Source organism: Rana temporaria, chromosome 4, assembly GCF_905171775.1.
Source record: "Rana temporaria chromosome 4, aRanTem1.1, whole genome shotgun sequence".
In the NCBI taxonomy this organism is placed as follows: domain Eukaryota; kingdom Metazoa; phylum Chordata; class Amphibia; order Anura; family Ranidae; genus Rana; species Rana temporaria.
In genome coordinates, this window is record NC_053492.1 from 343858234 (window position 1) to 343874421 (window position 16188).

The 16188-nt window shown below is 39.9% G+C and overlaps 1 protein-coding gene across 2 annotated transcripts in view; it reads right to left on the reverse strand.

Moving 5' to 3' along the window:
• CRIM1 (cysteine rich transmembrane BMP regulator 1) overlaps positions 1-16188 on the reverse strand; it is a 945688-nt gene that overhangs the window by 139356 nt on the left and 790144 nt on the right. For both annotated transcript variants that reach the window (XM_040350800.1, XM_040350799.1), the window contains one exon: positions 10695-10816. In XM_040350800.1, coding sequence (XP_040206734.1) covers positions 10695-10816 — 122 coding nt within the window. The remainder of the gene's footprint in view (positions 1-10694; positions 10817-16188) is intronic.

Consider the following 16188-nt stretch of genomic DNA (forward strand, 5'->3'; position numbering starts at 1 on the left):
TCTCACTCATTTAGTGGTTGATTTATTAATGGCAAATAGGATAGTCACTGTGAAAGGGAATTAGCCCCAGAGCTTAGCAAATATGGTGAAGTTTCATTTTTCAAAGAATACCCAATCACATGCAAGGAAAATAAAATTAAACTCTAGGTATAAGGGGTTCAAACTGTGTATGGTTTATACAATATGTAGGTCCAGATTCCATTTAAAAATGCTTTTTTCAGCCACAACCAGAATTCAACCTAAAAGCTTACTGATGCTAAAAGTCATCCAAATAACCACAAAAGGTTCATCGCAGGGTGCTCAGAAAACTCTCACAACAGTTGGATTGAAAGTGCATGCATCTACAATCAGAAAGTGATTGTACCAATGCAACCTGAATAAAAAATGTGTATAGAAAAAAAATACCTTTTTCCTGTCCAAAAAGAACATTGAGCAATGTAATATAGACTAATCAATCAAAAACAGTTTGGTCACAGTAAGAGTGTATGTGTCTGCCAAAAAAGAAGCTATAGGGCCAGATTCACAAAGGTTAGCGGATCTTTAGATCCGTGTAACCTATGTGTTTTAAGATCCGCCCTCGCAAGTTTGTGAGGAAAGTGTCAAATTCACAACACACTTACCTCCAAACTTGCGACGGCGGATCCTAACTCCCCCGGCGGAATTCTAATTCCGCGGCTGGGGGAGTGTACTATTTAAATCAGGCGCGCTCCCGCGCCGATTTAAATACGCATGCGCCGTCCGGGGGATTTCCCGGCGTGCATTGCTCCCACTGATGTCAACAGGACGTCAGTGGTTGCGACGTGAGCGGGACTTGCGACGCGCGTGTTCGTGAATCGGCGTACGCAAACGACGTAGGAAATTTCAAAATCGACGCGGGAACGACGGCCATACTTAACAATACTTACCCCTGCTTTTAGCAGGGGTAAGTATACGACGGGTACCGCGCTACGGAAACGACGTAAGAACACAGCGTCGGGTCCGCGTACGTTCGTGAATTTCGCGTATCTCGCTGATTTACATATTATTCAGTGTAAATCAGTGGGAACGCCCCCGGCGCCATTTTTAAATCCAAAAAAATATCTGACAGTGTAACACAGTGTGACACTGTCGGATCTCAGCCCTATCTATGCGTATCTGATTCTATGAATCAGGTGCATAGATAGGACCAGTAAAAATCAGAGATACGATGGTGTATCTGAGATACTCCATCGTATCTCTTCTGTGAATCTGGCCCCTAAAGTCATAACATACACTTTCATGTTTTAACATAAGCATTGTATTCGCTATACAAACAGTAACTATTTTTGACAATCCAATATAAGATTATTTGAAAAATATTCTTTCATGTTGTGAGTGCTGCCTGTCCTTTTCCATCAATTCATGGATTCCTTGCATGCTTTGGAGTATCTTCTCTGCTGTTTACTTTCTACTTCTAAAGACTACATATCCCTGGTACCTTGCTGCCTGCAAGCAGTGATTTCTCTACTGACTTCACCTCCGGAAGTTCCTCCTCTCAGCAAATCTGTAGTTCATAACGCAGGCTCACATGACATACAGAAAATGTGTCAAAGAATTCAAGGGAGTAAACGCGTGGGATTTTTCACAAAGTACCTCAATAATGTTTAGACTAATAGGCGAAGGCTAGAAATATTTCAAAGACAATGTGGAAATCAATATACGATTTGAAATTTTAACCGCTCTTAAAGACAGAATTTGAATTTTTTGGATTGTTGTAGCTTGCTTTGCTACTTTAGGACCCGGACATGTAGCAAACAATTGCAAAATATTTTTTGTGGGGGTGATACCAAATTTTTCACGCAGTACACTATTCCTTCTATTAAAAATTTGGTTGAAAAAGGTATTGAAAAATGCACATTGTTCTTGTGTTCATATTCAAAAGTATTACCTTTTTCTGTAGACACTGTTGAATAAAGATCTAGGGGCAGATCCACATACGCTACGCCGCTGTAACTTACTTTTGAATTCCTCGAATCCACAAAGAATTCGCACCGTAAGTTACGGCGGCGTAGTGTATCTCTCGGCGCGTAATTCAACTCGGCGAGTAGGGGGCGCGTTTCATTTAAATGAAGCGCTTCCCCGCGCCGAATGAACTGCTCATGCTCCGTCTCTAAATTTCCCGCTGTGCATTGCGCACGACGACGTCGCAACAACATCATTTTTTTTACATCCATCCCTATTCACGGACGACTTACGGAAAAAAAATAATTCAAATTTGGACGCGGGAACGACGGCCATACTTAACATGGCAAATCTAACCATACGCCGCAAAATACCAGCTTTAACTATACGCCGGAAAAAGCCGACTAGAGACGACGTAAGAGAATGCGACAGCCGCGCGTACGTTCGTGGATCGTCGGAAAAAGCTAATTTGCATACCCGACGCGGAAAACGACGCAAACTCCACCCAGCGGACGCCGAAGTATTGCATCTGCCGCTGTATCTTGGTTTGAGGATTCAATACGCAGGAAATTTGAAAGTACGCCGGCGTATCAGTAGATACGCCGGCGTACTCTCTCTCTCTCTGGATCTGCCCCCTAATGTTTGCTGTTCAAAAATGTTGACAAAGTCAAGAATTTCCATGGGGTGTGTCTAATTTTGCACAGGACTGTAAAATCATCCATTTTATAAAGCGCACTTATTCATAAACCATCTGCAATTGATTTAAATATAGTATGAAAACTGTGCAGCCTTTGTCAAACCAGATAAGCACTTAAAGTAATTCTGACAGGGAACAATCAAAGATTAAAGCAGCTGCCTTTTGGCACAGTGTTTTTTTTTTTTATTATTCATTTTTTTCTATGTATTTTAATTTTAGGCTTTTCTGCTTTAATTAAAGGATATTTTTTCCCAGCACTGGAATTTCTGACATGGGTAAAATACAAGGTGTTAATAAACATGCCAGTTTGTTAACTGCACAAACTGGTGGTTTTAGTACTGAGACATCATCTATAGTTTCCCCATTTTATCTCTGATCTTCTTTGCCATCTCTGTAGACTGCAAAAGGCAGTAAGCCAGAAATGAGACTTGCATTTGTAATCATTACTGTAAGAAGAAGTTGGACTACTATATTTTGCTGAATCACAAGAAGGCACATTTCAATTTAAATACTTTCTTCATACAAAGGAGCATGGGGGAGCTCATGTCCATAATCAAGATGGTATTGACAAAGCTCCAAATGATCCACAATGGCTCAAAAGTGATATGGGCCAGAAATATTTAGACAGAATAAAGGGTGGATAAAGCACATGGGCATGATGGCATACACCCACGGATCTTAAAATAATTGAGCACTGTCTTTTTATAGCCATTGTTTCACATTTTTAGGGACTCGTTACTGACTGGAATAGTACCACTGGATTGGCGTAGGGCCAATGTGGTGCCTATATTTAAAAAGGGATCAATGTCTGAATAGCAGGGGTCCTGACAAGGCCAGGATTTAGGGTGTACTGATTTCTCTGGCATTCTGCCATCTCTCCTATCCTCTTTCCATTCTTCTCTCGTCTTATTTTTCTGGACTATATTTTTCTTCACTCTCTCCAAACTCCCAGAGGAGAGAGAGCAACCTCCTAGGGGTGTTTCAATTTTCTGCTCTCAATCTTGACCGGTTTTAGGTATTCACTTTGGGGCAACCTTAGGTTCCGGTTCTGCAGGCCAAGTAATGTTGCTATCCTTCTCAGATTGTTCACTCTGCATCGTAATACCACTGATTGTCATAATGTTTTATTTTTTGACTACCTTAAAATGTTCTCAATAAAAATCACTGAAAATAAAAAAAAGGGATCAAAGTCTTTACCAAGTAACTATAGATCTGTTAGTTCAGCTTCTATTGTCGGGAAGATACTAGAGAGTTTGCAAAAAAAAAAAATTTTAAGCTACAGACAGCATGGATTCATGAAAGACAGAAGTTGTCAAACAAACCTGATTTATTTTTATGAAGAGATAAGTAAAACCTTGGACAGAGGGGTGGCTGTGGATGTAGTTACACATAGTTACATAGTAGGTGAGGTTGAAAAAAGACAAGTCCAACCTATGCGTGTGATTATAGGTCGGTATTACCTTGTATATCACTGTATGTTGTAGTCGTTCAGGTGCTTATCTAATAGTTTCTTGAAACCATCGATGCCCCCCCACCGAGACCACCGCCTGTGGAAGGGAATTCCACATCCTTGCCCCTCTTACAGTAAAGGACCCTCTACGTAGTTTAAGATTAAACCTCTTTTCTTCTAATTTTAATGAGTGGCCACGTGTCTTGTTAAACTCCCTTCCGCTAAAAAGTTTATCCCTATTGTGGCGTTACCAGTATGGTATTTGTAAATTTTAATCATATCCCCTCTCAAGCGTCTCTTCTCCAGAGAGAATACGTTTAGTGCTCGCCAACCTTTCTTATAACTAATATCCTCCAGACCTTTTATCAGCTTTGTTGTCCTTCTTTGTACTCTCTCTGTTTCCAGTACATCCTTCCTAAGGACTGGTGCCCAGAACTTGACAGCATACTCCAGGTGCGGCCGGACCAGAGTCTTGTGGAGCGGAAGAATTATCGTTTTATCTCTGGAGTTAATCTCCTTCGTAATGCGTGCCAATATTCTGTTTGTTTTGTTAGAGTAAGTACATGGATTGAAAACTGGCTTCAAGGGCGAGTGTGGTGATAAATAGGGAGTACTCAGAATGGTCAGAGTTCTGCGCTGGGACCAATCCTGTTTAATTTGTTCATAAACGACCTGGAGGATGGGGTAAGCAGTGCAATCTCTGTATTTGTGGATGGTCCTAAGCTAAGCAGGGCAATAACTTCTCTGCAGGAAGTGGAAACCTTGCAAAAAGATCTGAACAAATTAATGGTGTGGGCAACTACATGGCAAATGAGGTTCAATGTAAAAAATAAATAAATAATGCATTTGGGTGGCAAAAATACAAATGCAATCTATACACTGGGTAAAGAACCTCTGGGGGAATCTAGGATGGAAAAGGACATGGGGGTCCTAGTAGATGATAGGCTAATGCAATGCCAAGCCGCTGCTAAAAAAAAGCAAACAGAATATTGGCACGCATTAAAAGGGGGATTAACTCCAGAGATAAAATGATAATTCTTCCGCTCTACAAGACTCTGGTCTGGGTGCACCTAGAATATGCTGTCCAGTTCTGGGCACCAGTCCTTAGGAAGGATGTACTGGAAATGGAGAGAGTACAAAGGGCAACAAAGCTAATAAAGAGTCTGGAGGATATTAGTTATGAGTAAAGGTTGGGAGCACTGAACTTATTCTCTCTGGAGAAAAGACGCTTGAGAGGGGATATGATTTCAATTTACAAATACCGTACTGGTGACCCCACAATAGGGATAAAACTTTATTGCGGAAGGGAGTTTAACAAGACACGCGGCCACTAATTAAAATTAGACTAAAGAGGTTAAACCTTAAACTACGTAGACTCGTAGAGGGTTCTTTACTGTAAGAGCGGCAAGGATGTGGAATTCCCTGCTGTTGCCATCTTGTGGATGAAAAGGAGTCCTGAAGAGCCAGTGACTTTACCTTCTGTTACATAAGCATAATATATGAAGTGTTGAGGATATAGCATTGTATCTCTGAGATAACAGTGGCTATTCAATTAAGTCAAGTTGGGTTTGTCAGTTTGGCACTGTTGAAAACTATAGCACTGTTTGTGCCACACATGTTTTGGGTAGGTGACTCAAAATGTATGACTCCAGACAGTCGGGCTGTTTTTACAAGTAGGCCAGCAATGGCAGACCCCATACCTTTTCACAACAGGGTAAATGTATAGTCTGTTTAATATATTCTTTATTAAAACATGTACAAAGAACTAGCTTAGAATGATAAGCTATAAATATTTAACCAGTTTAGCTCTTCTGTCTGTATATCCCACAAGGTTAATAGCAATAACACAAGTAATACTTATTATAGGCCTCGTGCACACAGGTGTGTTAGGGGCATACACTGTAAATGTATTTTTTACAATTGGGAAGCCCGACATATACCGGCCTAAAGCCATGGGTGTGGCATTATGCAGCACCTGGGCTTCCCAGGAATAAAAACAAGCCAGAATTTTATGTTGTATGCCCTTAACCGCTTAAGTATCAGCTGCCACAGTTATACTGCAGCAGGTTGGCTCCCCTACGCGAATCACCGTCATTGTGCGGTGGCTGACGCAGTTGTGGGCATGAGTGTGCCACCACCGCCAGCATGCTCTCAAGCCCGCTGTGGGATCATGCACGTGGGTCGGGTTGATTCGATGTTCGCTGGCGGCCCACGATTGCTTAATACAGAGGCAGATAGATTTCTGACGAGAGTGTAAGGCAATTAATGCTGGTGAGATTACATCCAACTGGGGAGTGGAGGCCCGGTGCTGATCATGTGGTGCAGTATCAGATCAGTCTATCAACTGAACAGTGACAGTGCGTACATTAGAGGTGCTCGGGCACCGCCCTCTCTTTGTACTATTGATACATTCATGCATTGCTTTATCACAGTACTAAATTCTCTATGTAGCTGCCTTACCACTTACAGACAACAGATCCTTAACCACTTAAGGACCCCTTCACGCCGATATACGTCGGCAGAATGGCACGGCTGGGCACAATTACGTACCTGTACGTGTCTCTTTAAGCCCAGCCATGGGGTCGCGAGTGTGCCACTGGCGGCCCAGTCCTAAGCTCTGTGACCGCGGGACCTGATCGCCACCGGTGTCCCGCGATCGGTCACCGGAGCTGAAGAACGGAGAGAGGTGTGTGTAAACACACCTTCTCTGTTCTTCACTGTGGCAGTGTCATTGATCGTCTGTTCCCTGATATAGGGAAAGACGATCAATGACATCACACATCCAGCCCTGCCCCCCTACAGTTAGAAACACATATGAGGTCACACTTAACTCCTGCAGTGCCCCCTAGTGGTCAACTCCTAAACTGCAATTGTCATTTTCACAGTAAACAGTGCATTTCTATAGCACTTTTTGCTGTGAAAATGACAATGGTCCCAAAAATGTGTCAAAATTGGCCGATGTGTCTGCCATAATGTCACAGTCACGAAAAAAAACTGCTGATCGCCGCCATTAAATGTAAAAAAAAAAGATTAAAAATGCAAAAAAACTATCCCCTATTTTGTAAACGCTATAAATTTTGCGTAAACCAATCGATAAACACTTATTGTGATTTTTTTTACCAAAAATATGTAGAACAATATGTATCGGCCTAAACTGAGGTAAAAACATGTTTTTATATATTTTGGGGGATATTTATTATAGCAAAAAGTTAAAAATATTGCACTTTTTTCAAAATTGTTGCTCTATTTTTGTTTATAGCGCAAAAAATAAAAACTGCAGAGGTGATCAAATACCACCAAAAAAAAAGCTCTATTTGTGGGAAAAAAAAGGACGCCAATTTTTTTTGGGAACCACATCGCACAGTTAAAGCGACGCAGTGCCAAATCGCAAAAAGGGGCAAGGTCCTTAACCTGCATAATGGTCCGGGTCTTAAGTGGTTAAAGGGAATTGGTCATTAGAGATTACAGGAGACTGCCATTGCTGACCTCAACTTTGAAAATATTAGTTGCCTAGCTTTGACTTCAGTATTGTCTGAAATGCTGACCCACAACAGGTATATGACAATAAGTAGTTCTTATAATTAATTCAAGCATTGAAATTTTGGAAAGCAGCCTTTAAAGTAGAACTATGGGAAAAACGTTTTAAAACATTTTTGGATAGAGTAAGGAAGGGTTATAACCCGTGTCAGATTTTTGTTCACCATCTTTGTCCAATTGCAGAGATTTACCTTCACTTACTGCCCCATAGCCAAACAGGAAGGAAAAGGAAACCCCTCCAAATTAAGAACATTTCTTGGGGACCCATAGGTCACCAGAACTAGTGTATCCATTGTAAAATTCCCTCTCTATTACTTTTCTGGGGACAACCCAAATGTGGGGTTTTCTTTTACTTTCACTTTCAGTGATAATGGTAAACAGGACAAATAGAGAGGGTAAATCTCCCCAATGGGGTCACAGACAGCAATAAAAACCTGGCAGGGGTTCTAATCCCTTTACACGATATCCAAAACGAAAAAGTACGTTTTGAATTTAGTTATACTTTAATGATGACAGCACCCATACATCTTCAGTTTAAACAGGTTTAGTTTCTTAAAGGTATCTTCTTTTGTGATTTTAAAATCTCGAATTAGCCCTGGTTCACACTGGAGCATTTTAAAATGCGATTTGACACGTCAAACCGCATGTCAAATCGGCGGCAACTGCCGTCAATGGCACCGATTTAAAAAAGTAGTATCTGTACTACTTTTTGCGATTTAGGGCTGCAATTTACATTTATATCTGTGCAGATACCTGTACAGATGTCTCTTAAAAAATGGTGGTCGAAATCGGGACTGACATGCAGGAGTGAAATCGGGCTAGTTCAGCTTCATTCCCGGAGCTCAGTGTGAACCTTTTTTTAATGACAGCATTGCCTACTTTAACAGCCACTAATACCTAGTGGCAGGCTATAATCAAGGTATTCGCTAATTTGAAGACTATATAGCTAAAACAATTAAATATTTAATGCAAGACAGATATGAAATAAAAACAATACAGTCATCTCAATAAGGTAAGTTATACTCAATGTTGGCACATGACTTGACATTTCAACCAAAATTCAAAGATTATGAAGGGACACTGCTTGATAAGTTTATATTTTTTTATCATTATTTTTATTATTTTATATAATTGTTCTATATTTTATTGTATGCTTTTTATGAAATTTTGATTGTTCACATTTCTTATTGTTTGGCTACGCTGTCACAAACAGGTAGCTGGCAATTGTTGAGAAATCATCGATTGGTGGGATACACTAAAAATAGTTTTCGTTTTAAGTTAAGTGTATTTATTTATTTATAATAGTGGACAGTGCAGTCTAAAGCAATTCTATTTGTTTGGAGAAGGGAGTAGGGGAGGAGCAGATGATTGCCTTGTCATCCTAGGCTATAGGGATCTGTGTGTGTGTGTCTCTATTGATGCACACAGTGTAGGTAGACAACATTAGTCTCTGCATGCAATTGTGGCTCAATAGGAGGCTGTAAGAGAAAGGAGTGACCCTGAGACAGGAAACCTGGGGCAGTGGCCTTGGCCTCAGTTATACTGGGACATTGCAAAAATTAAAAGGTAAAGCATACTGCATATTCAAAAAGTGAATAAATCAGCTGCTGAAATTGCTTAAAAAACTGGAGGGTTTATTATCACTTTAAGCTACACCATGTAAATTAGTATGGAGTTTGCCATGTTCCTTTAAAATCTCTTAAGCATTCAAAACACACATTCCAGTCCCAAATATGACATTTTGATATTTCCTACAGTGTCGTACATGTAAACAACATATTTAAATGTATTAACCACTTAAGCCCCGGACCAATATGCAGCCTAAAGACCCAAGGGGTTTTTACAGTTCGGGACTGCGTCGCTTTAACAGACAATTGCGCGGTCGTGCGACGTGGCTCCCAAACAAAATTGGCGTCCTTTTTCCCCCACAAATAGAGCTTTCTTTTGGTGGTATTTGATCACATCTGCGGTTTTTAGTTTTTGCGCTATAAACAAAAATAGAGCGACAATTTTGAAAAAAAAGCAATATTTTTTACTTTTTGCTGTAATAAATATCCCCCAAAAACATATATAAAAACATTTTTTTTCCTCAGTTTAGGCCGATACGTATTCTTCTACCTATTTTTAGTAAAAAAAATCGCAATAAGCGTTTATCGATTGTTTTGCGCAAAATTTATAGTGTTTACAAAATAGGGGATAGTTTTATTGCATTTTTATTTTTATTTATTTTTTTACTACTAATGGCGGCGATCAGCAATTTTTTTCGTGACTGCGACATTATGGCGGACACTTCGGACAATTTTGACACATTTTTGGGACCATTGTCATTTTCACAGCAAAAAATGCATTTAAATTGCATTCTTTATTGTGAAAATGACAGTTGCAGTTTGGGAGTTAACCACAGGGGGCGCTGTAGGAGTTAGGGTGCACCTAGTATGTGTTTACAACTGTTTGGGGGTGTGGCTGTAGGAATGACGTCATCGATCGTGTCTTCCCTATAAAGGGAATGACGCGATCGATGCGCCGCCATAGTGAAGGACGGGGAAGCCGTGTTTACACACGGCTCTCCTCGTTCTTCAGCTCCGGGGAGCGATCGCGACGGAGCGGCTATAAACAAATAGCCGCGCCGTGGTCCCGGATCGCTCCCCGAGCGGACCCGACCTCCGCATGTAGCGGGGGGGGTCCCGATCGGACCCCCCACCCGCTAATAGGCGAGGACGTACCCATACGCCCATGTGCCTGTACGTGCCATATTGTGGACGTATATGTACATGGGCTGGTCCTTAAGTGGTTAATAATTAAAACATAAAGTGGATAGAAATAAGCTTAGAAACAATTTGCTCATTTGACTCTGTTATCTGCTCATTAAAAAGTCATTGCTGACTCCTTCATGAGACTCCAGTAATTAAAAATAAAATGGCTGCAAGCAGGAAACAAAGCACTCATAAATAGAGTTACGCTGTTATAAAATGACATTAAGTAGCATTAAAAGAGCTGTAAAACTGTCTCTGAAGAACATATCTTCTCTCTGATGGAGTTTGGGAACAAAAGGGGGACAGTCTAAAACTCTAGATGAAAGTCTAAACTTACCTCTACATTTGCAGACAAGGCATCCTTGACTATCCTGCTCAAAGCCATTTGGACAGATCTTGCTGCATGGAACATCAGGGCACTTTTTACAACGACAGATTTCACATCCATGCTTGTTCTTCCTAGACAACACATTTAATATAGGTTATCTAGATGATATTTACGTTATGCAACAATTTAACCACTATATATATCTAAACAAAATTGTTATCATTTTCTTCTTACAAATAGAGCTTTCTTTTGGTGGTAATTAATCACCACTGGGTTTTTAATTTTTTGCAAAAAAAAAAAAAAAAAAAATGCAAAAATTTGGAAAAAAAAGCACTCTTTTTTTTAGTTTCTATTGCAAAATTTTGCAAATAAGTATTTTTTCTTCATAAATTTGTGCCAAAATGTATACTGCTACATATCTTTGGTAAAAAAATAACCCAAATTGGTGTGTATTATTTGTTCTTTGTGAAAGTTAGAGAGTCTACAAACTATGGTGCCAATCACTGAAAATTGATCACATCTGATCACACCTGATGTACTTAAGGCCTATATAACTTCTTAAAACACTAACAAGCCAGGAAAGTACAAATACCCCCAAAATGACCCATTTTGGAAGTAGACAGTCCTAGGTATTTAATAAGAGGCATGGTGAGTTTTTTGAAGTTGTAATTTTTTCACACAATCGTCGGGAAAAATTAAGATTTTTTTTTTCTTTTTACACAAACTGGTTATATTAACAGATTATTTCTCTCACACAGCTTTTTCCAAAGTTGCAACTACACCTCAAAATACATTCTTCTACTGCTCCCGAGTATGCCAATACTACATGTGTGAGACTTACACAGCCTGGCCACATACAGAGGACCAACATTGAAGTAGCACCTTCAGCCGTTCTACAAGCATACATTGCACATATCCTTTTTCAACCACCTATTACACTTTTGAAGGCCCTGGAGCCCCAGGACAATGAAATTGTCCACAAAATGACCCCATTTTGGAAAGCAAACACCCCAACGTATAATCTATGAGGCATAGTGAGTCTTTTCAACGGTGCCCTATGAGGAAGTGCTTTTTGCCACAAAACTAGTCAGGGCTTACCGAGTGGCACACTGCCATCACCCCATTGGACTACTCGGAACTATACGGGTTACCTGCATGCCGCTGGCCAGAGCTGCAGGTTTAAGGCCTTTTTTTATGCTGCAAAATGTGAGTGTATTTCTTAAACCACTTTGTAGAAATAAACATTTTTAAGTGATTTTACACTATCGAGGCATCTCTCTTTTATATATATATGTGACCATTTCCATTGGAGTTATTGCTGGATGATCCGAGTTGAAGTGCCTTCCCCTCCCTCCAAGCCCAGCTGGTTGCTAATTGCTAAATTGCTATATGCTGTTTGTGGTCTCCTCTAACCCAGGGACCAATTCCATCTGGTAAGCAGACTTGCATACACGTGTGGTGGAGGTCTTCAGCTGCATGTCACATTAGTGTCAACTACTATTCCTCTGATCCATTGAGATCTGACTGCACTTGGGTGGATGTCACTTTTTCTTTTTGGACTTTAATATATGAATACAATTCATTTGGAATCCTGATAGCCCTTTCAGTTTGGACTATAGGGGCTTGTTGTGTTTAAGGACATTCATCAAGTTTTTTCCTCTATTTCACTGTGGACTGTTTTTGTTTCATTATTTTATTAGATTATTTGTATGGTATACATATTTATTTTTCACTTACTAATATTCACTGATCATTAGCGCGGTTTATTTTCTTTTCTTCCCTCTGCTACTTTGTTTATATGACATAGGTTAACCGCAGCTTTATTTGTTTACATCGTTTTGCATTTTCACATGCACTTTTTTGATTCAATTTATGTTTCACTTTATGTAGATTAGCGCAATTTATAACACTTTTTTCCACTTCATTTAAAGTCCCGGGGGGAATCCTTTTGTTTTGAGTATCTGTACATAGGACGACAATAAGCCATACACTCCAAAAAGTTGGACTTTATGGCAGAGTGGCCAGAAGAAAGCCATTACTTTCAGCAAAAAACAAAATGGCACATTTGGGTTTTTCAAAAAGGCATGTGGGAGACTCCCAAAATGTATGGAGGGAGGTGCTCTGGTCTGACGAGACTAAAATTAAACTTTTTGGCCAGCAAAGAAAACGCTATGTCTGGCGCCTCACGCAACAAATCACATTACTCAAAGAACACCATGTTTTTCAGCAGTCGGGACTGGGAAACTGGTCAGAGTTGAGGGAAAGATGATGGTGCTAAATACAGAGATATTCTTTAGCAAAACCTGTACCATTCTATGTGTGATTTGAAGCTAAAACAGAGGTTCAACTTCCAGCAGGGCAATGACCCCAAACACAATGCTAAAGCAACACTTGAGTGATTTAAGGGCAAACATGTAAATGTGTTGGAATGGCCTAGTCAAAGTCCAAATCTCAATCCAATAGTAAATCTGTGGTCAGACTTAAAGATTGCTGTTCATAAGCACAAACTATCCAACTTGAAGGAGCTGGAGCAGTTTTGCAAGGAGGAATGGGCAAAAATCCTAGTGGTAAGATGTGGCAAGCTCATAGAGACTTATCCAAAGTGACTTGGAGCTGTGATAGCCGAAAAAAGGTGTCTCTACAAAGTATTGCCTTTGGGGGGGGGGGGGGGGGGGGGTGAATAGTTATGCACATTGACTTTTTCTGTTATTTTGTCCTATTTGTTGTTTGCTTCACAATAAAAAAATACATCTTCAAAGTTGTGGGCATGTTCTGTAAATTAAATGATGCAAATCCTCAAACAATCCATGTTAATTCAAGGTTGTGAGGCAACAAAACACGAAAAATGCCAAGTGGGTGAATACTTTTTTAAGGCACTGTAGATAATAAACAATATTTGTGGAGATTAGTCAAGTTTTGTAAGTACAGAGAATGTGACGTGTCATAAAAATGCAGACTATTTGGACATACTCCTAATAATTTTCAACTAGAGACCAACGAGGCTCTTAATTTGGTACTGCCCTTAATATAAAATTCTCTTGCTTTCTTGCGTTAATGGATTGTCTCATCAAAACACTGGTGCGGTCCTGTCCTGGAAGAAACACTGCTATAAAACTACTGGTATATGACAGCTAGATAAGTGATAAAGAACTTTACACTGCATTGAGCTGACAATATAACTTGATCATCCATGCCAGTACTAGAACTGAAATATAGTACACACTGTATTGAATTCATATAAATACTCATAGTCCAAAGGAACATTCAATAAAAGATATCTAGCAGACATCAAAGTATCATATCTTCCTTACAGATCACACTTTTTTACAGAAAAGATAGCTACTATCTCTTGCTTAACTCGCAGGTGTGAATCACACTACTGTACTTTGCCCACCCTACAAGATTCCACTTCCAAAAAAAAATGTTTTTTTTGTTAATCAGGTAGTTTCTATTAAACAGTTTTTAAACAATGCAAACAAAACAAACATTATCCAATCCCTTAAACCTCCCTACTGCTATCCCATACCCCAAATCCAATACAAGCAATATAGATATAATAGGACAATTGCTTTCATCTTTTATCATCTTGTTTTTGATTAATGTTAGATAAAGGATGCAGGCAGCAAAGGGAGATGGGTAAAACAAATCGGCAAAATAAACTCAGTATGTCATCATGAGAAGAAATCTATATACACAGTATACCACAAATAGGTAGTGCTTTGTTTAAAGTGGTTGTAAACCCTATAAAAAAAAAAAAAAAGCTCCTGCAGCAGTCCTCTTACCCCCCCTCCGGCCGGAAACATCTCTCCCGAGGGTTACTTCTGGATATCGCCTTATTATAGGCTTACTTGTAGCATAAAGTGGTTGTAAAGGGTTTACAATCACTTTAAAAAATAAAGGTTGGTATACACCAGTAGAATTTGTGCAAAAGGTTTCTATATAAAAAACATTTGTTTGATTATAATCATTAGTGGCGTCAAATTCATGGCTGTTTTCCAACAAAGTGGCAAGAAAATTGCAAGATGCAGGCTGGAATTATTTTTTTAGAACAAACTTATTTCTAAATGTGTATGTGGTTTCTATTCGGAAAATTACATTCATTCCACAATCGAATTCCACACAATTTTAAAGTACATTCGAACAACACTCATCCAGTCACTGAACATATAAAATACTTTTCATGGAAACGTGAATTTGAAAATCTAGCTTAAGGCTGGCCATACATTGTTCGAATCGGCCAGTTCAGCAGGCTGAATGTATTAAGTTGATTGATCGATCGATCAACTTGGGTATAACCAGAGGAAAAAAAAAAGTACTAAAAAAGGTAACTACAAATAGAGAAAATAAAAAATAAAACTGACAAATACACTCCCTAAAGCGTTAACTGCAAAAATGTATTAATGCTTAAAGCATATATCAAAAGACAATTCCAATAGACATATAAAAACTAGTCCCCTATCTAATAGGGAACTATACCCAGAGCATTCCCCATATATAAACCCAATGACGGAAATGTACAAGTAACTAAATTGGGATCAGTTTCCTTAAAAGGGTAACGGATAGTACAGAATGCACACCCACCCTCCCCAAAGCAATATAACCCCCTAATACACCCAACAATGACCATCTCACTATATAAATAGACCCCTAAAAGAGTCCCTACACAGGACAGTGAATTCCTGAGGCCTCGTACAGACGTGGATTTCGGTCTGATGGCTGTACACATCAAACCGAAATCCCAGCGGACAGAGAACGCGGTGACGTAGACGACACCGACGTTCTCTATCGCGCGAGTTCAATGCTTCCACGCATGCGTCGAATCAATTCGACGCATGCCTGGGATTTCGGTCCGCTGGTTAGACGTACTAACCAGCGGACATGTCCGACGGACAGCTCTCCAGCGGACACGTTTCTTAGCATGCTAAGAAACTTTAGCCTGCTGGAAATCTGTCCGCTAGCCTGTACACACGTTCGGATCTGTCCTCTGAAACTGGTCCACGGACCAGTTTCAGCGGACATGTCCGGTCGTGTGTACAAGGCCTGATTGAACAGGTGATGTGTACACTGTCCATGGGTGGAACGCATTTGCTGGAGTGATCACTGAATGAAACCAATCAATAACAGACAACCATGTCCTACACCAGGGATCCTCAAACTATGGCCCTCCAGCTATTACGGAACTACACTTCCCATGAGGCATTGTAAAACTCTGACATTCACAGACATAACTAGGCATGATGGGAATTGTAGTTCCTGAACACCTGGAGGGCCATAGTTTGAAGACCCATGTCCTACACAATAGGCAGAATGTTAATCACAACTCCTGAGAAAAGAGAAAAAAGATGGAAAGTTTGTTTGTTATCCATTGATAATATTCACCCCAACCGGTGTAACGATAGTCTCAAATGTTCTTTCTTTTATCAGAGGTGCTGGAAGGACATGGAGAGTGTCGAAGCACTGTAAGGTAATGATACAATATAAATTAACCCAAAGATACATTCAG